Genomic DNA, 20155 nt, shown 5'->3' with positions numbered 1-20155 from the left:
CACAGGGCTTGCTGCAAAACACCAGGATCCAGGCAGTCTTTGGAATGCAGGAAAGCTCAACAGGAGCTTGGGGAGAGGCTGGACAGGGCTTCACTGCTGTGTGCCTGAGACCTAGGTGGAGGCGAATTTCATCATATCTATAGTTAAATCACTTCAGGAGTTGTTTGCTATAATCATTCCGTTAGGATTAGTCTTCTACTCCTACTCTATAATCATTCATCCAGGAAAAAAAAGGGTATACCAGCCAAAGTCCCACTGTATATAGAGAAGAGGGGTTGAACAAGCTGCTAAAGTTACGACTCCTATCTCTAATTATCTCAAGGCCTTCCCAAAAGGTTCAGGAGATAATAAACTAAAACTGGGAAAGATTTAACCAATTTCCAATTTCAAAAGACAGTGGCAGTCATTGCTAGACACCCCATGAAAGGACTTGCATGTGAAAGGCACTGGCTTAAATGGCAAATAAGTTTTCACTTGGGAAGTATAAAATGGTCAGGCTCTGGGATAAACTATTTCTGCAACTAAGGCCTGGCTGTCGTGGGTTTTGTAAAGAGCATGTTATTCTGTTCCATCTGGGTGGAGCAGAATTGCTTATCTTTGCCCAAATGGGTCAGTGTCGCTTATCAGATAGTAGAGTGCTACTTACCTCTCTTCATTGTTTCACTACTCCCATGAAGATATCTTCTGCTAACAGACCATTAAGAGCTCACCAATGACATGGCACATAACATTGTGCTGTTGTAAGATGCTCCACACAAGGAAGAGGAGCCAAACCATCTTAACCTAGATAAAAAGAAGCCACAGTGCCACTAGGTATTCCAGTTTTCCACTGGATCCCTGGAGGAAGACCAGACCCATCTCACCATTACTGGACCCTTTTTCTTCAACAAGACCATCTCTACTCCAACAGAACCACATTTGCCACTCCAGGAAGGCTTACTTTGGACTGCTTCCAACACCCTGACTAACGGAGTGTCAAGTTGTATTTCTGACTCTGTCAGGGTTTTCTAGGATTTCTTGTTTGTTTGTTTGCTTGCTTATTCTTCTGTACTACAACATCTGTATTTTTATATCCCTAGTAAAAAACTGCAATACCCATTCCCAAAATTTTTGCCTGACAGCCTTTTAATTGCAAATTTATGATAATTTGGAAAAGTGGGGAAGGGCTTACATTTCAAGGGAGACTTCAACCCTCCCTGGCAGATACCTGTCTATCTAAACCAAGACACTGGCGAAAGCTGTATTTGCTGTATGAACTATACAAAATAGTTCTAATGTCTAAAAGATTTTGCTAACTGAATGTCTATTTAGGGAGAAGTCTCCTAAAATTGAACAAAATTCTTCCAAATGCACACTTTTCCACCAGAAATTATACATAATAAATGGAAGTTTTCTATATGGATATATTAATTTTGTTGAGATTTAATTTTTAAAATTGGAAAATAGGAGCATTACAACACTTATCATTTAAACTGGATAGTTGAGGGGGTGGATGATGCTCCAGCTTGTAATTTATTGCATAAGATCTAATTTTCAGAATTTATAGTATAACAAAAAAAAAATAAATGTAAAAAATTAATTACACAACGTTTTATGTAAATTTTGCATTAAATCCTTCTAGAATATCAGATCATATATCAGTAGGAAAATCTTTGAAATCTGCTGGTAGTCTGACGTCGTGTTACTCAAAGGCTGAACCAGCTTCCCCTTGAAGGACTCTGGAATTTGGGTCTGCAGGCTGCAATTCTGGAAAGCAGGCAGCCACCCTCTCTCTGTAGAATATAATCTTTGAGCAGGATGTCACCTCACCCTCACTAGCTGCACTTTGGTGGGGTACAAGAGCCTTCCTTGGGATCCCTGGTGTAAGGGTTTACCCATGAATTAATATACCTTGTCCCTTCAAGTAGGATGCTTTCTTTTAAAGTCCCAAATGATACATGGGAATGTCAGCATTTAAAAGATTTGTACAGCCTCCAGGGCACAATTGGCCCCTGGGCCCAGAGAACAGGCCCAGCCTTGGGACCACCAGCTCTGCAGCAGGAGCTGGCAAGGAGAAGAAGACAAACTGAACCTAGAGGGCTCTATGTCTGCATGTGCGCTATCCTGACAGAGCTGTCACAGTGGCAGGGTTGGTTTTGACCAGCACCTCTCAGTTTTTAAGGCCTCTCCCCTTCTCTGGAGATGTTAATCATTCAGCTCAGGAACTCTCTTGCTGTGTCACAGCAGAGAACTGACTCTGACAGCACAGATGACAGCAGTGATCCCAGTGCAGCCTCCCAGCTTGCTTCTGTTGCACCCGTGGGGCAGACTCTCTCTCCAGCCTTGGGAGGCCTGAGTGCCTTTGGAGATCAGTCCCCCACCACCCTAATTCCATAGGTCTGCCCAGGAAACGCTCTTCCTCATACACAGTTTTTAATTACAGCTATGTGCAGGAACCTGCTCCCTGCACACTCAGTGCTTTGGGATGGGCATTTGTATTCTGAGTCTCTGCAGCTGCGGACCCAAAGATGACTAAGGAAACTGAAGCCAGTTTCTTAAGACTCAGTGTGCTAATGTTTGTCATTACATACCTGAATCCATGAATCCAGAATAGTCTTCCTCTTTCTGTGGTGCTCTCCAGCCTGGAATAAAGGTAATTTTAGCCATAACCACATAACCTATGAAACTTGCTTATTTCAAGCTAAAATGGTACTGATATTAAGTATGGCTTGACAGCAATTGCTGTTTGGGGTTTTTTTTTGCTCTGTCCTACAGCACTATGGGCTTATAATCCTGCTGAAGATTCCCTTGACACACATTTGATTTATTATTGAAATACTATGATATTTTCTAATACTGAGGCAGTGATTTTCCAGCTGTTCAAAGGACAGAGAGACACAGAAGTTAAAGGTCAGAACAGCCCTTTATTGAGCATGAACCCTAAGGAGTTTATGTACCATAACAATACCAACCACCATTTTCAAGTGACCTGCAGCCTTTGTATAGACAGTTTTCATGGGCTTTTGCTTCAAGTTCATTTGTCAAGTAGAAAAAAAATGGTAAAGTTACAAAGGAACAAAACTTTTAAAATGTCACAGGCCAAAGTTGATGCAATCTAACTCCCTTCAGCTGTCAAGCACATGATCTTCCACTCTTATGCCCACGTACCGAATCTTCGCACGGAGACACAGCCATGAATAGGAAGGGGGCAAGGGAGTTTGTTATCTAGGACCCGGCATACATCAAGGTAAGGATCAAAGAGAACTATAGTGGGGAGGGCACTGTTTCCCTTCCTCTGTCCAAGGAGATAAATTTGTCCATTCACAGTGCTGCATCCCATGAAGAACTTCTGGGTCAAGCATTCCTCATTCACCTGGGTCCATTCATCTGTCTCCACATCAAATCGAAAAGCTCCGCCTCCTACAGTGTACAGAGCCCCATTCAGGGATGTGATGCAGAGGTCATACCTGAGAGAGAAGAAACCCTTGATCAGAATCAACAGAAAGATTTGGCCCCTGAAATATTCAAAGTGACCTTGGTCCTGAAATCAGAAGTCCTGTTTGAACAGAGAATCACAGAAGTGTTGCAGGGACAGGACTTCTGGATTTCTACAGTCTAACCTCTTCTTGGAATAGGACCAACACTAGAATCTTTCATCTTCTGTCAGGTCCCAGAATATTATTTCTTACCTTGGAAGAGGGGAGAATGAGATGACATCCCAGCTGTCTGTCTCCATGTTCAGCCTTTGCACTCCATCATATACATGTCCATTCTCATCCAGGCCACAGACCACATAGATCCTGGTTCCCACATTGACCGCATCACCTCTCTCCACAGGCTGAGCCATAGGACTCATGCTTTCCCACTCTGACTCCATCACAGCCATGCGCTCCACTGCTGGGATTATCCCTTCATCTGTGCTCCCTCCAAGAACATACAGGTAGAGCCCTACTCCTACTGCACAGTGGCTATTGCGGGACTTCTTCATGGCTGGCCCTTCCAGCCAGCAATTGTCCAAGCAGTTGTAGATAAGCACCCAATCCACACTGTACCACACAAACTCATCCCGGAAATATCCTCCTGTCACAAAAAGGAAGCTCCCTGGAAAGACAGCAAAGAAAATATTAGTCACGTGAAGGCTAAAGATTACTTCTCATAGCTGGGATTCTCATTTCCCCCTGGGCTGTACTGATAGGATGAGGAGAGAAAATCACTGCTCTGTCAATCAGTTTGCAGTATTTAATTCCTCATCCACACAGATACACTGGGCCTGCAGTATGCAGCCAGTCTTTCCAAGCCTGCTCCCATTTTTGAACAGAATCATGGAAACACTGGTTGGAAAGAACCTTGGGGATCTCACTTCCAAACTCCTACCAGAATAGTAGGAGTATTCTGTATTACCAATGCCAATACAGGAAGCCATAGTATTGAGCTGGCTTGAGAGTCTCCAAGCATGAAGATTTCCCAAAATCTATGGATAAGTTTAATGTAATGGCAACTATAAATCAGAAGTTGCCTGTCATCTGTCTAAACCACTACAAAAGAGGGCCAAAAATACACTGCTTATAGCCAAGTCCTTAGACTAATTCTAGATAAAGCCAAGGTAAGGAGCTCGGCAGATTGCATCGTTTCTGCTATATGAGAGCAGCATTGTCTAGCATTCTCCCGGACTAAGGAAAACAAAATCATTCTTTGAACAAATAAGAACTCCAATATAAGTGAGGTTTTACAATGCTGAGCACAACAGTTTTACAGCAACAGCCGGACTCCCTGCATTTGGAACTCTCAGTCTCAAACTTCTTGCATTTGCTCAGTCTCCCTTCTCTGTAAGTTACCTACTGCTGCCACTGCATACTGGGTGAGGTTCCTGCGCTGCAGTGGAGAACAAGCCTGCCAGGTCCCTGTTTTAGGTTGAAAGAGAAATAATTCTTGCTGTTCCTTGTCATGCTTTCCTCCCAGGACATACAAGGTGTCATAGCTCCGACCAGTGTAAGGACACAGTTTCGGATTTTGCCAGCTGGGTGGGGGACAGCTGTCTAACTTCTTAATTAGTCTGGAAAAGGTATCTGTCTCTCCAGCACGCTTGCTGCGTTTCACCAAGATATCGAGGAAGGACAAACTCAGAAAAGTGACTCTGACTTCGCCCACCAAATCCAGAAATTCTTCCTCTCTAGTTGCTGGGTCCTCCATTATCCAAATGATAATACTGTCAAAGACCACATCCTCTCTTGAAATGAAGAGGTCATCACTTTTCAGGAGCTGCAGCAGCATTTCCTTGGGTAATGCCTTAAATTCCTCCTGGTATATCACATGCCCCCAGTGAGTGAGAGCCACATTCATAGCAGACATATACAATTCTGTAAAGGCAAATTGCTGTGAGTAGGTCATCAGGCCCAGGCAGTTAGAAACATGCAGTTCTCTCTCCAGAAATTTCTCACACAAGAGCTTCACCCTGTCAAACTGAAAAAAATCAGCTGTTTCCAGTAAGCTGGTCACATTTTCTTGACCTATGAGCACTTGGGCTGTGCGAGTGAACTCAAGTAGTGCCTGAAAAGGCACTGCATCGATCCCTTTGATCACTATGTGCTGTTCAGAGCTCTCTCTTGCTCCTCCAAAAAACATGGCTTCAAAATATCGACTGTGTACTGAAAGCAACCTACGGCTGACCTGGAAGAGTCTCTCTCCAACCTCAAGAATTGTATCTGCAATCATTTCTGTCTGAGGTTCCAGCTCCTGTGGCTCTTGTGCAGGCTCCATTCTTGTAGACTGCCAGGCAGTTAATTTTAACTCAGTCTTATGCAGCCCTTACCCATGTGAGATCTCTGGAAACATTATCCCCCTAGCTAGGATAAATATGAGATAAGCCAATCTTGTCCTAAAAATAAAATGTTTTCTACTCTCCTGACTTGCTCTTCTGTCTTTTCTACTGCTTTCTGAACAGCAACAGCAGAACAGCTGTATAACAACAAAAAAAAGCAGATTTGACTGGCATCTACTTTTACCAGGTAAGGCCTGGTAAAAGCAAATAAGGGGAGCTGTTAGCCAAGCAAAGAGCCTGAGCTAAAAAGTGAGAGAAACAACCAGAAGATTTCTAAGCACTGAGTAAATATCAAGAAGTTGTAGAAAATATTAAGCCCATTTGGAAAAAAACAAACATTACCTCATCTTTCACTAGTTCCAGTTTAATTAAATACCAAAGTGATTACAGTTTTTATTATCTAGCTAATTTTAGTAAGAAAAGAGGAAGGAGTAAGCCCCCATTCAAACACAGACGGCTTCACATGTTCTGTCATCCTCAATCTGAATGCACTGAATAAACAAATGTAGGACAAGCAACAGCTAATGCCACAGTGAATTTTCCCAAAGCTATTATGTGAAGATTTGCATAGTAACCTTGGACTCTCTCACCCAAAGAGCCCATACCAGCAAGACTCACTCCCAGTTCTTGGCAGAGCTCAGCAAACAGAAGCTGTGCCAGTACCTCACCATGCCCATTATAAAAACTTTCTTCCTTAGTTCTAGTTTGGATCACCCCTCTTTTACCCTAAACCATTACCCCTTGTCCTATCACAAGAGACCCTGCTAAAATGTCTGTCCCCTATCATTTTCATATTCTTTTCAGGTACTTGCCTCCCAGGTATAACCTCAAACTCTGTGCTGCAGAAAAGGAGAGCCATGCAGCTCACAACAAAGACCAAGCAACCAACCACCTGAGCAGGAAATGTTGGGAACATGCTCCTCTCCAGAGCTTATGCACTTGACCCATGGCTTCAGGCAGATCTGACACTGAGAGCCTAGAATCTGCCCCAGAGAGCCTTAGCAGGTTTTTTTCTGATGCTATACTTAGAGTGCAAAGATAGTGCAGCATGGTATTGGCATCAACACCAGCAATCTTTCTCCCACCTAAAAGACAGTTCCAAGACTGCTCAGGCTGATGGCAACCAAATTCTACTCCTCACACTCTAAATAAGGATTCTCTTTTGAATTGTGCAGTTTCACAAGCAAGTTTTGTAGCATTAGAAAGAAACTAAGTTGTGAGGAGCACAACTTTACATACAGCTCTATGAGCCCCCAGGTTAAAATCCAGACACACCCAAGTTCACACAGGCAATACAACACACAAGACACCTGGTCCCTAGTTTCAGAGCCTCCTGAAAGTCAGATTCACTGAAATGAAATTTACTCTAAGCTCCCACCCATTTTGGAGCTGACCCAGGAAAGGCTATGCACAGGAGAACAAGTTGTGGCCAAAATAACAAAAACAACCTATACTTGCCATGTGTTCTTGACAATCTTCAGGAACAAAAGTGCTGCTGCTGCCAGCAAAACAATCCACCCTGCTACAGCCTCCTCATAAAGGGTCCTCTATAAAGGCAAGAGCAGGTGGCAGAAGCAGGTTACGGGCTCCAGGCACATACCTCAACTGGGCAGTTTTTAAAATGCCTCAGAAGAGGGATGAGATGCCCTCAGGCCTTTCCCATCAACTCCATTTGAAGCATGGCTTCTGTTCTGGTCCCTCCTGAACTAATTTAATTTAGACTTATGGCTGGAGAATTGTTACGTCAGCTGTAGTGCACTTTTACAGATTAAAAACCAGACATTTAGAAACCGATTAATTTGTCTTTATTCACTCAAAACTCCTCAAACCTTGCATTTTCTGCAGTATAAAAGAAATAAAAATGTTTACTTACAAATCAAGTTATAACAAGCAAAACCACAAGTGCATAGCTACTATATAAAAATATGCAGTACTTCCAGACACTGCCTACAATTGAACATGTTAGGATATTAAATATTCTTCCCCTAAAATTCCAAGTATCAAATAGATGTATCTCCATAAGGTTCAGGTCACTCAACCAAGAATTATCCCACAAGTTAGACCAGTCCTCCTGTAGAAATGTGTGAGCCTGTTGATGCACAGATCACAGCCCACCAATTCTGGAACAAGTGCTGAGAAAGACCTTCCTGGCTACATCCCTTGTAAAGGTGATGACACTACACAAGGAGGTAATTTTCTGCCACAAAAGAGACTGAACTCAACAGCAGAAGACTACAACATAATGCTTCCTCCACTGAGGACTGATATCTAAAAGGAAGAAAAACATGTTCTACTGTATTTAGGCTTTTAATCTGGATTAAATACATTTTAATGTATTTACAAATGGCAAGAATATAACCAATACTCAGGGCATTTTCAGCTAATTTTATGGGGTTGTTTCCAAACTCATAAGATCAAGGTCTCAGAAAATTCATGACAATATGCTCTCTTCTGTCAGCTCTAAACAACATAGTTATGCACTTATTTGGGGGTGGGAGGAAAACAAGAACATACTTCTTACATTCCCCATCCTCTCATCATTTATGAAAGCCACAAAAACAAAAGTTGACTTTTTTCACACTAACAAATACACATTCAAACTTTCCCCAAGAACAGGAAGCTTCTCACACACTGATAGTTTTCTCCAATTAGTTAAACCCCTGAAGTTTTCAGAGACAATCCAAAGAAAGCATTAGCCATCTTGCTGCTGAATGAAAGGGTTTGGAATAGCTTCCATTCCATCCTGTGGACAAATCAGAACCACAGAAGTCCCTCTGCAAACCACAAGTCCCAGCTGACGTGTGTCTTCTGTTAGTTTAAATTGATCATCCGGATCTAAAAAGCAGAGATCCATGGTTAGAACAGGAAAATAAGAACAAGAAACCAAATTCCATCAAATTCAAAAGGCACAGACATACATGTTCTTTCCTGGTGTAACTGCTTTTTTTTATTGAACACATGGACTATACAGGTGATTGCCGCAGTGACATCGGATATTTTCAAGACCTTATTGACAGTGAGCAATAAAGAAATTTGCTTTGTATACAACAAAAAGCAGAACACACTTACTAAATAATTCAAAGGCCCTTTCATTCATCTAACCAATAGTATATATGCAAGTGATTAAGAAAAAGCTCTTGATCCCATTTAAAATGTCATTATAGACAAACACTTGAGGATTAATGCAAATCAGAAAAAGACCCTGACTTTTCAATGCACTATTGAGGAGAGTCCATTCCAAAATCAGGCCAAACAGGGCTGGATCAGGACAGACAAACATTCACAAATCAGCCAGTTCTACCTTCCATGAGATATCTCTATATTCAACAGAAATGAACAATACATTTTAAAACTCCCTTTTAAAGAGAAAATTAAAAGATTCAGGTGTTTCCTTTCAAGCAGGTAGGAGAATACTCTTCAAAAACACTGTCCTATCAAATGATACGTTTTGTATCAGAGAGGAGAAAGAGACACTGCTTTATTCAAGCTTTAGAGGACAAGGGCAGCCAATGAGATAACTGTAGATGAGCTCAAGCAAGGAGTACCAGTGATGTTCTATCACAGGGAATGTGCTTGACCTAACTTCAGCTGTAGAATCACCTTTAAAGGTCATCCAGTACAGTCCCGTGCAAGGAAGAGGAACATTAATTAGACCCAGTTGCTCGGAGTCCCACCTTTAAATGCTCCCAAGGATGCGGCACCTACCACCTCTCTGAGCAACTTGTCCCAGTGTTTTTATCACCCCCATTATAAAAAAACCCCACCCCTTTCTTGTATCTAAATCAACCCTACTTTAGTTTAAACGCATTACCACTCGCCCTGTCACAACAGGGCCTGCTAAGGCACTCACTCCCTGTCATTTCCTTTTAAGTCCCTTTAAAGTTCTGAAAGGCCACGATAACATCTCAGAGCCCTCTCTTCTCCAGGTGAACACCCCGAGCTCTCCCAGCCTGGCTCCAGAGCACAGTGGCCCTAGCCCTCGGAGCATCTCCGTACCCCACTCTGGACTGGTTCCAGCAGCTGTACGTCCTACTGATGTTCCCCAGGGCTGGAGGCAGCTCTCCAGGTGGGAGCGGGGCAGAAGAGGATAAACCCCTCCCTGGGGATGAATCCCCCATCCCCAGTAGGGATGCAGGCAAGGAAACAGCTGGCTTTGTGAGCTGCAAGCACATATTTTACAGCTTCTCACCCACCAGCATGTCTAAGTCCCTCTCAGCAGAGCGGCTCTCAATCTGTTCATCTGCCAGCCTGGATTGATACCAGGGGTTGTCCCAAACCAGAAGGTGGACCTTGTATTTGAGTCTTGCTGAACAAAATGAGGTTCCTGTGGGCCCTCTTCAAAAACTTGTCCAGGTGCCCCTGGATGGCCCTGTCCTGCAGGTGTGTGACCTGCAGACTGAGGGTGAACTTGATCCCACTGTCTATATCACTGATGGACACTAAACAGTACTGGTCCCCACAGAGATCCCTGAGGGACACCCCTTGTCATTGATGTTCACCAGGACATTAAGCCATTGACACTGACTATTACCCTCGGGATATGACCACCCAACCAATTCCCCATTCACCAAACAGTCCATTCATCAAATCCATCTCTCTTCAATTTAGGGAGAAGGATGTTGTGGGGGACTGGGTCAAAGGCTTTAGAGAAGTACAGATAAAAGATATCTGTAAGCCCTTCCACTGTCCACTGATGGAGTACTCCATCACAGAAGGCCACTGGGTTGGTCAGACAGGATTTTCCCTTGGTAAAGCCATGGTGGATATCTCAAATCACCTCCCTGTCCTCCAAATGCCTTAGCAGACTTCCAAGGAGGATCTGTTCTATGATCTTCCCAGGCACAAGAGGTGATGCTGACAGGACAGTAGTTCCCAGGCACCTTTCTACCCTTTTGAAAAATGGGGTAAAATCTTTCCCATCACCTGACTGCCATCACTTTTTAAATGTTTTAGACTAACTGGGGAACTATATCAGCCAATTCCCTCAGGAACCTCAGGTGCATGTTGTCAGGTCCCATAGACCTGCCACCTTATATCTTTCTTTACAAGATAGTTATCTCAAGCATGCTGCAGTTTGGGTGATGTTAATCTACAGTTTCTGAAGAAAACCACTCAGGGAGGGGAAGCTTTCCAAAGATTGCATATTACTTACCTCGCATATACTCAATGGTACCATCCAGCACAAGGTTCAGAAGAGGGTCAAATCCTTTCAAGACACCACTTGCTATTGAAAACCACATAGAAAACAATGATTAGGACCAAAACAAGGTATACAGCAACAGAAAACTTCATGAAATGTACATTCAGTTCTCCAGCCCTGTTTCCTCCTTCAGGCAAGACCAAACAAATGAGGCTAGAGATATTAAACAGTATCCTCTTTATCAATGGCAAGTACACAAAAGCCGGTCTGCATTGCACCAATTAAAACTTACAGACCTTTCAATCAATCCTTCAAAATGTTCTTCAAGACAGTAACATTTTTCTTTTCGGCCAATTTCAAGGGCATTTTAAGAATACTGTATAACAAGTCAGTACATATCACACAAAGGAAAAAAAATAGACCAGTCCAAAACAAAATTAATATCCTTAATGAAATGTTGTGGTTAAAAATGAAGCAAGACCATATTTTAAGTTCTTTCCTCAGAAACCCCTTCTTCCAGGTACCCTCCTGGCACATCATGTCTTTAGCATAAGCACTGCCTCACTGCATAGGCACTGCAGACAGACCGGCACTTTGTCCTAATGGATAACATGATTCCACCAGACTAGTCGCTAAATAGATCAGAAAATTACACAGAGTGACTTCCCAGTTTGACAAATACACTTATCAGTAAGGAGTTCAAGTAACTTCCAAACCCTTATAAGCGTTAGTCCCAGCGGAGTTTTAAACTGCAGCACATGGTCAACTCAAACAAGTGCCTGCGGGTGGCACCAACCGCACTGGGATGTACCTTCCCAGCTGGGAAAGGACGGGGATGGAAAGGCACGGTGGCATGCATTGAATCATGAACTCCGGGCCTGCTTACCACGTCGAGAGATGAAAGGCACGGCAGTTGTATTAATTGTTACATCCAAAAATGTTTCTTTGTTTCTTTAAGTGCACCCTTGCAACGAAAAAAAAAAAAAAAGCCCCAAAAAACCCCCACAAACCAGCCAAAAAAAAAAAAAAAAAAAAAAAAAAGGCTGTTCAAGACAACTAATAAAAGAAGAGTTACACAGATGAGCCATAAAGATAAAAGTGCATCCAGGAGATGAATGGAAGAGTTAAACGAGAAAAGCTTCACACCAGTAACTGCAACCACTAGTAAGTAAAAGCACTCGCTACTCCTCGCCGCCTCTTGACGGGAAAGCAGCGTGAGCAGGGCAGAGCCCACAGGCATCGGCCGAGGGAAAATGCCTAAAGGCAAAAGAGCTTCGTACGGCAGCCACGCGCCGGGCTCACCTTCCCGCCCGCCCTGGAACTTCACCCGGATGGTCTTGTCGATGTACTTGGAGAGATCCAAGATGCTCTCCTTCTTTTTCTTCTCCTTATCCTAGGGCAGAGCACAGGCGGCCCAGTTAAAACAAACCATCCGCGGAGACACAGACCCAGAGCGCTCCTGCGGGATCCCACGGCGGCGGGACGGGGACGCGGGTACAGCACCGGCACCATCGCCGCCCGGCGCCGCGGGGCCACAGAGCCCGAACCACCCCGCTCCTCACCGCCATCTTCCCCGCGCCGCCGCCGCCGCCACCGCCGCCTCCACCGCCACTCGCCATTTCATTCGGCACCGCCAGAAGTGACGTCGCGCCCCGGCGGAGCCCGTTGGCTCGGGGCGGCGGGGCGGGACGTCCGGGGCGGGCTCTGGGTAGCCGGTGCGGGAGGGTCCGGCCCGGCCCAGGTCGGAACAAAGCGGCGGCGGCGCGGCAGGCCCGGCATGGCGGCGTGGCCGGCCCGGCTCCGCCTCTGGCTTCTCCTGCATCTGCTGCCTCAGGTCGGTGGCTGCGCGCTCCCCGAGGCACGCGCGGGCACCGCGGCTGAGGGTGGGGAGCGGCCCCGGGCGCAGCCGGGCCCGAGCTGGCTGGTGCCCGGAGCCGCCTCCCGCGGGCGCTCAGAGGTGCCGCGGCCGTCCCCGCAGCGGGCCGCGGCAGCGGAGGGCATGTAGCTGCCGGCCTTGCCCTCCGTGATTTGGCAGTGTTGATCTATCTGTGGGTGCGGGGTTGTTTGAGACTTTTTTATTCTTTCCGTAGTAACTGGCGTTTTCCTCGTAGTTCTTAAAACTTCGGGGCCCCCGTGGGCCCAGCCCAGCGTCCTCGCCAGGCAGCCCCAGGGAGGGAAGCGCAGCCGAGCCCTCGGGCCGGAAGACCGCAGGGACGACTCTGGGTGTATCCCGACTGAAAGGCTCCCTATAAGGAACATTCAGCAGAAAAGAAGGGATTTCTGCTCCACTATAGTCTGTCATGAGTCTGTTGTCATTACTAAAATATTTATTAGTTTTGTGGGATACATTTCTAAGGGTGTGACAAACTAGGTATGCAGTCCTGATACACGAGAGAATGGATTTCTAGCAATTGCATTGCATGGTACATAGCTTTTGCCTTTTAAGTTCGGTGTTTTGTGTTCTGAAAATTTTGAAATGTTATTTGATGTATCATTTAGACTTCTTGATTGTTTGTTAGGTAATTTAGAGCATACTGTGTCTTCTTGAATATTGTTGGGGTAACATCTTAACATGGAATTCTAATGTTTTCTTCTTCTCCATCTGCCTCCTTACTGATTTCTTGCCAGTAATCTTTAGTTACAGAGTAGTCTGGTTGTCAGCTAGCTTCTTTATTTCCATATCGTCCCCTTTTTTCATCCATTCTCTTTATCTTCTTTTTCTCTTCATTATGATATTGCATGCCCCGTGCATTTTGTCATCTCCACTGATGCTTCATAGGGACTGGTAGCGCTGGTGTAGGCCCCACAAATTAATACGATTTAATTAACAAGAACAAGTCAAAGACTGGCGTGGAGTCAGTTTGATCCATCAGTTTGGGGTAGGTGAGCGCATGGCAGTGCAGAAGGACAGTGGGTGAGATAGTCCACTGGTGAGTGCTTGGAGGTCTTGTCTTCAGCTCCACACATCGCAGCACATTCCTGTCTGTAAGCATTTGGTATATTTGTCCAGTGGAAGTGTTACTGTACTTGAGCAAGCTTGGGCAGACTGGCCGGGGTGCTGAAATAGTCCTGCTGCTGCAGTGAAAAGTGGATGTATTGTGTGCTGCCAATATGTTTCTGTTAGCCCAGCTGGCGTTTTAAAAATTTGCTTGAATACCTCATATTGTGCATTGCTTCTGCATCTCTCGTGCTTGCACTGTTGGGATGGTTTTGGATAATACATCCTCCTTAGCGTGAGGCAGAGTGCTCTGCTGCACTCAGCCTGGTTTGGTACTTCTGTGACGGATGGCTGGGGTTATTCCGGGGGACAGAGCTGACAGCTGTTGTCAGGAGCTGGTGTGTGCATTTGCTGTGCACCAGCTGTACTCATTCTCAGTGCCTTACTCTTGCCTTAGTGAGTATATACCTTTGTCTCCATCCTTGAAACAGGATAATGGAATTTATTTGTTTGTTTGTTTTCCCTGGGGCAAGAGGAGGTAGTGTCCGCATTTGCTTCTATATTCTAATTTAGGGAGAAGGATCAGCTTGGCTCTTCCAAATCTGGGTCCTCATCTGGGAACACTTTAAGAGTGGTGTGATCTTATAGATCCAAGTCAATCTGCACTTAGATCTTGCTTTGGTATTTGAGTTCTCACATTGGCTTTAAGTGCCCATTCCTTCCAGGCATTGTTACCCCTCAGTTGTCCTGTAGCAACAGCAGATGTGTTAGCCTTTGACTAATGACAAACATACTAACGTGATCTGCAGCGAATATGTTGGGTCTAGCTGGCCTTCACCATAGCAGCTTTCAGCAGAATATATTGAATTGAGGTGATGAGTTTGTATTTTATATTAGGGCACTCTATGATATGGGTCCAAAGAATTGGAAAGACTGTCTGAAATTCTGCATTAAGGTGGTGGCTGACAGTTTAGTCTCCTGGAATTTTTGCATTATGAATATGTAGTTCTCTGCAGTGTACAGTGTTGAAGGAGTGTTTTATTTGAGTACAACTTTGCTGCCTGCTGTTGCTGGTCTCCAGATGGATCAGTGCAGTTCATGGGAAAGAATGACTTCAGTTCCTGAGAACTCTCACATGGTACCTACTGTAAAGGTAGGATAGCTCATTCATTCCCTCTTGCTCATTCATTCCCTCTTCAAGGAACACAGCTCACAGTGTCTGTGGAATGTCTCTGACGTGTGGTTGACCAGGTCAGTTAATGGAGCTACTGGAAGCGGAAAAGGTGTCTAGAACATTCAGGTGAGTGTGGGGCCAGAGGCAGGGAAGAACAAACAAGACAGACATTAGGTTGGCTCTGTCACTCACATTGCAGTTTCTTGAAATACGGGTGAGCTGAATTCTTCCTTTCCACTTTCTTCCATCATTTAACTTGCAAGTCCAGTGCTTGCCTCTGAGATACATTAATACACTTTTAAAAAAAACTTGCACAGCAAAAAACCTGGGGAGTATTCTTCTCTTTTATACATTAATCTGTGGAAAGCCCTGATGAGATTCAGAGTCAACAAGTATGCCCTTCTGTTACAACAAACATTAGATTAGCTCGTTTGTTAAATTCTGCCCTCAGATTTTACATTTCTGTTAAGTGAAAAATCTTTTCCAGTTTTGCAACTTTATAGAAAACACTTCCTTTTGTGTTAATTTTACACTATTGTGTGCTTTTTAAGCCATAGGATCATTAAGAAGCAAGTATTATAATATACTGTACTGTTACAGCTGCTGTTGTTTTTCTGTGTTTGAAAAAGGCTAGACTTGGTATCCAAACACTTGGAAAAGAGCCTTTGGGGTTGTAGTCACGTGTAGGATCTGCACAGGAGATGGCATTTTCTCCTGGGTTAATATAGGATATGAAGTGGTCTGTAGGAATAAGGAATCATCCTAAACGTTGCCACTATGCCAGCACATCAGCAGCACTGCTTTGAGCTTTTGTTGTCTCCTACCTACTGACATGAATAAAAACAAAACTGGACACATCAAAGTGGGTAAAAACAAACTTCAGAACTATGCTTTGATTCTAAGTGATAATAGCTTTGTAAAAATGTCTGTTAATCCACATTATCCACAGATTATATTCTCCACAGAGTTTCTAAAACTCTGTGTTCCCTCTTCTGCTTAACCCTGCTCATATTGCCTTTAATTCCTCTCATGCTTGATTTTCATTTGGCTTTTGGCACACTAATCCACATAGCTTCTGAAGTGTTTTGAGCACTTCACATTAGGAACCTTTTACTCCCTTAATATTCCTTTGAAGAACATCCATTAAATAGCTCAGAAAGCAAATTTGTGTATAACTGTCTCTTGGGTGCCTTTTAGGAATTATTCCTGAATTCCAGTAATGGTTATCTTCATGGAAATGTAGCAACACACCCTGTACTTACTCTCGTTTTAAAGATGTGTGCCATATATCTTACAGGTGTAAAACTTTTAACTGTACAGCTTGATTGTTTCCCATACACATAAAGCTTTTTAACTACAGTAGTTAGCTCCTATAAAACTGCCTGAAGATTTTGGAGTTGTACATGTAATATTCTAAACTAAGTTACTCCATGTTCTGTTTGCTAATCTAAGCCCAGTTAGACCATGTACAATAAGCAGGGAACGTTCTTCTGTTCTTGTCTTTTGTGTGTGACTGTAGTTGCATCTCTGTTGCTTGTTACTCTTGGAAGTCAAGATAATAAGTACAGGTTACTTTTCTGAACTACTTGATTCTGTTGAAAGTAGTTTAGGTGCTATGGTTGGATACCTGAGATATGAGTTAACAAGTCCATGATAGCAGGGAATTGGAGTACTTGTTTCCTCACAGCGTATGCACAGTAGTGTCTCCCTTTCTCCGCAGATATCTTGGAAACTTGCACTGTGCTTAAGTTGCTTTAATCTGCACTGAGATAATCAGTGTGACCTCCCGCATGCTTCAAGACAAATGTCATTGGTTCTAAAGGACTTAGTTAACACTAATGTTATAAAAAAGGGAAAAAGTTGCTGCATGTGTTAACAAAGACCATCTATATGCAGAAGAGCTAAATATTAAAAAATCTGCCTTCTGTATATTTTTACCATGACATTTCTTTACTGTTTTGCTGACATTTTGCAGGAGAATGCATTGCCTCTGGGCACACTGTGAGTGTTAAAGAGCAATTTTACGATGCATGTGGTAAAGCAGTGGCACAGGTTGTCCAGAGAAGGAGATGGGTGCCCTGTTCCTGAAAGTGTTCAAGGCCAGGTTGAACAGGGTTTGTTCTACTTGATTTCCCAACCCTTTGACAGGGGTTTGGACAAGGTGACCTTTAAAGGTCCCTTCCAACCCAAACCATTCTGTGATTCTCAAAAGTTTTCCAAAAAACATCTTTTTACCCTGACTGTCTCCTACGGGTGCATGGTAACTTCTGTGTAGTCAGGTTTGAAATAAAGAGGGAGAAATAAGACTGATGGATTCTTTAAATGGATTTTTGAACAAGCATGTTAAGACCAGACATTGTTGCCGACTCCAATCATCTTTAGCATCTTGTTCCTCGGCTGCTACGTGAAGAAACAGATATTTAAAGTGTATTTGTAAGAGTGTCACTGCATGATTATTAAATTATTGATGTGTTTAGGTTATGAATGTTAAACTAGATGTTGACAAATTAGTTTCTCACAACTTTCTAATTAGTAGCAGCAATGGTCAGGGATATGGTGTTATATTTCTCTCCAAAACAAAGTTTCATCAGTTCCAGTAGGCACAAAGTGATTTCCTTGGGGAAGGCTAAAGCAGAGCAATAGTGCAATTAAACGTACCTTCAGTCAATGACTTCAGTTTTGCTTGAGTGCTGGACAGGAGAAAGAGAGATGGAAGAATGGAAAGGAAGGAGTTTGGGTGTGTGGGTAGATAGGAGTATGACACAGAGGGGGATAGTAGAAAGGTAAGATGGTTGCTGGCAGGTGGGGGGGGGGTGCTTGCTTGTTTAGTTTGAGGGGATTTTGCTTGGTTGGTTGGTGGTTTTGGTTTTTTTGAACCTCCTGCTGGTTGTGAACTGATAGTCTTGTCCTCATCCTGTGTCCTGGGATTACTAATGGATGACAGTGTTCCATCGGAAACCAAATGTGTGACTAGTTCAGATGAGAACCAGATAATTTATTGTATGTTTCAAATATTTTATGTATGTTTTTAAACAAACTTCTAAGTGGTAAGTGGAAGTTAGCTAAGGATTAGGAAGTGTCCTCAATAAAATGGAGAAACCTCCTGTTACACTAGGAAACAAGTGCTCTGGGAACACAGAGGGTCATAGGAAAAATCCAGTCACATTAACGCTGTTTGGTATTCCTAAGGACAAGGTTTCCAAATCACTGGGTTGAAATAGTATTTTGAAACTGCTACATTTAATATGTGGTCAAATTTTTCCTGACTATCTAATAGCTTGTAGGAAGCTAAAATACAGATATGATTTGCATTTGCTCTCAGCATTGTCCTTTTATAATCTATTACTAGACAGCACTACTTGAACATTGAAGTTGCTGTGAGAACACTTTGAGGCTCTAAAACAGCAACTGAAGTTCAGCATGACTCTCCTTCAAAAAGAAGCATTGATCTGGATTTGTATAATTGAATTACATTTTAAATGTTAGGTTTTGTCCTGCTTTCTGAGCGCTACTTTTGTATCTTAATGTATTTTTATCTGAAGCATTAAAATCTTTTTGCATCAGCTGTTCAGATCTTAATCTGAAATTGAATTCTTAATGTGTTGATGTTCAAACCTGACCACATGGTCACAGAATGTATATGAGCAAACTTCACACTGAGGAGCTCATGTTCAGTATTTTGTATAAAGAAAAGACCTTGTAACTTACACTTTTTCAATGAGTGTAGATGATGCCTGACACTCCTTCCAAGACAGAGCCTGCAATCGCAGTGTTGCTGCCCTGAGGAGCACAGAAGTGTCTCGTAGAGCTTGATGGCTGACTGTTAAAGCAATGCTCTGATGCCTTCTTGTTCATCAAGGAGGAAAGCCTCTTGTCAGAGGGAGTAGCTTTGCAAGGGACCTGTTTGCCACTTGGAAATGGCCAGGAGGATTTATTTCCGAGTCCTTAGAACAGTACGAGCAGACCTTATTATACACTTTGTGTTTCTTCAACCATTTCCAAGATCCAGGAGGATTTACAATTATTTTGGCTCATTTAATATGAGAATGAAGTCACCGCTAATTAGAGTTAAAGAAAACCACCACTAGTGATAGGGAAGTTGTACGTACTTCCACTGTTGTTTTGTCTGTCTTCCTACCTTCTGATTCCCTGGGTAAACATCTGCTAGGACTTGGGGTACAAACAGACAACTGCATCAACTCCACAGAAGTACTTTGTTTTGCAGGTTATGTATATGCATACATACATAACATACAAATGTATATATATATATATATAGCCTTGTAGGTGATTTTGGTTCAGCTTTTTGGGTAGATGAGGAATTTACCTAGTACTCACAAAATTGAGTCACTATACACAGGGAAGGGAAGGATAGGAGTAGACATTTAAAAGAACAGACCTCATCATAAAGAATAAGATGTGGGGATAAGTCTGTTAAGGAAGTGTTTGCTAGTACCTACTTGTGAGCCCTCAGATCTTTCCTTTTTGCTGGGAAATGGCCTGGTACAATCTGACATAACCAAAATAATGAGGAAATTACTGGTTTTGCTGTGTATTTTTTCACAGGCATGGGAAGCTGAAAATATTTGTGTTAAAAGCAGCACATCTTGCAGTTAGGTGTAGTGTGAGCAGTTCACTGAACAAGCAGGTTTCATACTGTGTGTCACAACTGAGATGTCTAAAACTTGTAGATTTGCTGCATCTTACTATGTTTTTTTTTACTGTAGTTCTTGTTCTCTTTCTCTGTGTTACTACAGGATCTGGGTTCTGTTATCTCCGTTTCCAGAGTTTTTCAGAACAATTCTAACATGTACATGGTGCAGAAGATAACTAACCTCTTTATAAAAATGAACGTGACATGCTATGAGTATGGAATATCTTTTTGTCAAATCATCTGCCTGGTTGTGACCCCTTCTGTCACAGTGAGGGTGGCTGCGACAAATCTTTGAGTCCCCTGACTTTAGGGTGAATGTGGTGCGAAATAAGAAAAAGGAGCGGAAGCAATGGAGTGCCTGAAAAGAAAATTACTTTGCTGAGAAATAAAAATAGGGACAGTGCCAAGAAACTAAACACAATATAGGGACAAGCTCTAAAAGACCAGAAACA

At 43.2% G+C, this 20155-nt stretch overlaps 2 protein-coding genes across 7 annotated transcripts in view; one reads left to right on the top strand and one right to left on the bottom strand.

Moving 5' to 3' along the window:
- Positions 1–2902: 2902 nt before the first annotated feature.
- On the bottom strand, positions 2903–12655 carry LSM7 (LSM7 homolog, U6 small nuclear RNA and mRNA degradation associated). Of its 3 annotated transcripts, XM_066205795.1 has the most exons (5): positions 12500–12655; positions 12240–12330; positions 10950–11021; positions 3669–4080; positions 2903–3446 (listed from the first exon to the last, which is right to left on the bottom strand). In XM_066205795.1, the coding sequence occupies exons 1-5, from the start codon at positions 12554–12556 to the stop codon at positions 3134–3136; spliced, it is 945 nt and encodes a 314-aa protein (XP_066061892.1). In that variant the 5' UTR covers positions 12557–12655; the 3' UTR covers positions 2903–3133. The 3 variants fall into 3 exon arrangements, with proteins under 3 accessions (XP_066061892.1, XP_066061891.1, XP_066061893.1); XM_066205796.1 differs by lacking the exons at positions 2903–3446; positions 3669–4080 and adding an exon at positions 7586–8632 and having other exon boundaries at positions 12500–12599; XM_066205794.1 differs by lacking the exons at positions 10950–11021; positions 12240–12330; positions 12500–12655 and adding an exon at positions 4815–8489.
- The window catches only part of SPPL2B (signal peptide peptidase like 2B), a 32672-nt gene continuing 24545 nt past the window's right edge, over positions 12029–20155 (top strand). For 3 of the 4 annotated variants that reach the window (XM_066205793.1, XM_066205790.1, XM_066205792.1), the window contains exon 1: positions 12554–12771. In XM_066205793.1, the coding sequence (XP_066061890.1) occupies positions 12715–12771 (57 nt within the window). In that variant the 5' untranslated portion in view covers positions 12554–12714. Of the gene's footprint in view, positions 12102–12553; positions 12772–20155 lie in introns of those variants that run through there. The other variant, XM_066205791.1, reaches the window with a different exon arrangement.

This window comes from Chamaea fasciata, unplaced genomic scaffold (assembly GCF_029207755.1).
Source record: "Chamaea fasciata isolate MVZ Bird 193981 ecotype frontalis unplaced genomic scaffold, bChaFas1.0.hap1 SCAF_28, whole genome shotgun sequence".
NCBI classification, from domain to species: Eukaryota; Metazoa; Chordata; class Aves; order Passeriformes; family Sylviidae; genus Chamaea; species Chamaea fasciata.
The sequence above is the reverse complement of the archived record's forward strand: the minus strand, read 5'-3'. Positions and strand labels throughout refer to the sequence as shown.

Bases quoted from the DNA above. Each gene is read 5' to 3' on its own strand.
- LSM7 (XM_066205794.1), bottom strand. From the start codon at position 5,736: ATGGAGCCTGCACAAGAGCCACAGGAGCTGGAACCTCAGACAGAAATG. The intron at 4,081-4,814 runs GTAACTTACAGA...CTGTCTTTCCAG, and splicing joins GTATGCAGTGGCAGCAGTAG to GGAGCTTCCTTTTTGTGACA. The intron at 3,447-3,668 runs GTAAGAAATAAT...CTTCTCTCTCAG, and splicing joins TCATTCTCCCCTCTTCCAAG to GTATGACCTCTGCATCACAT.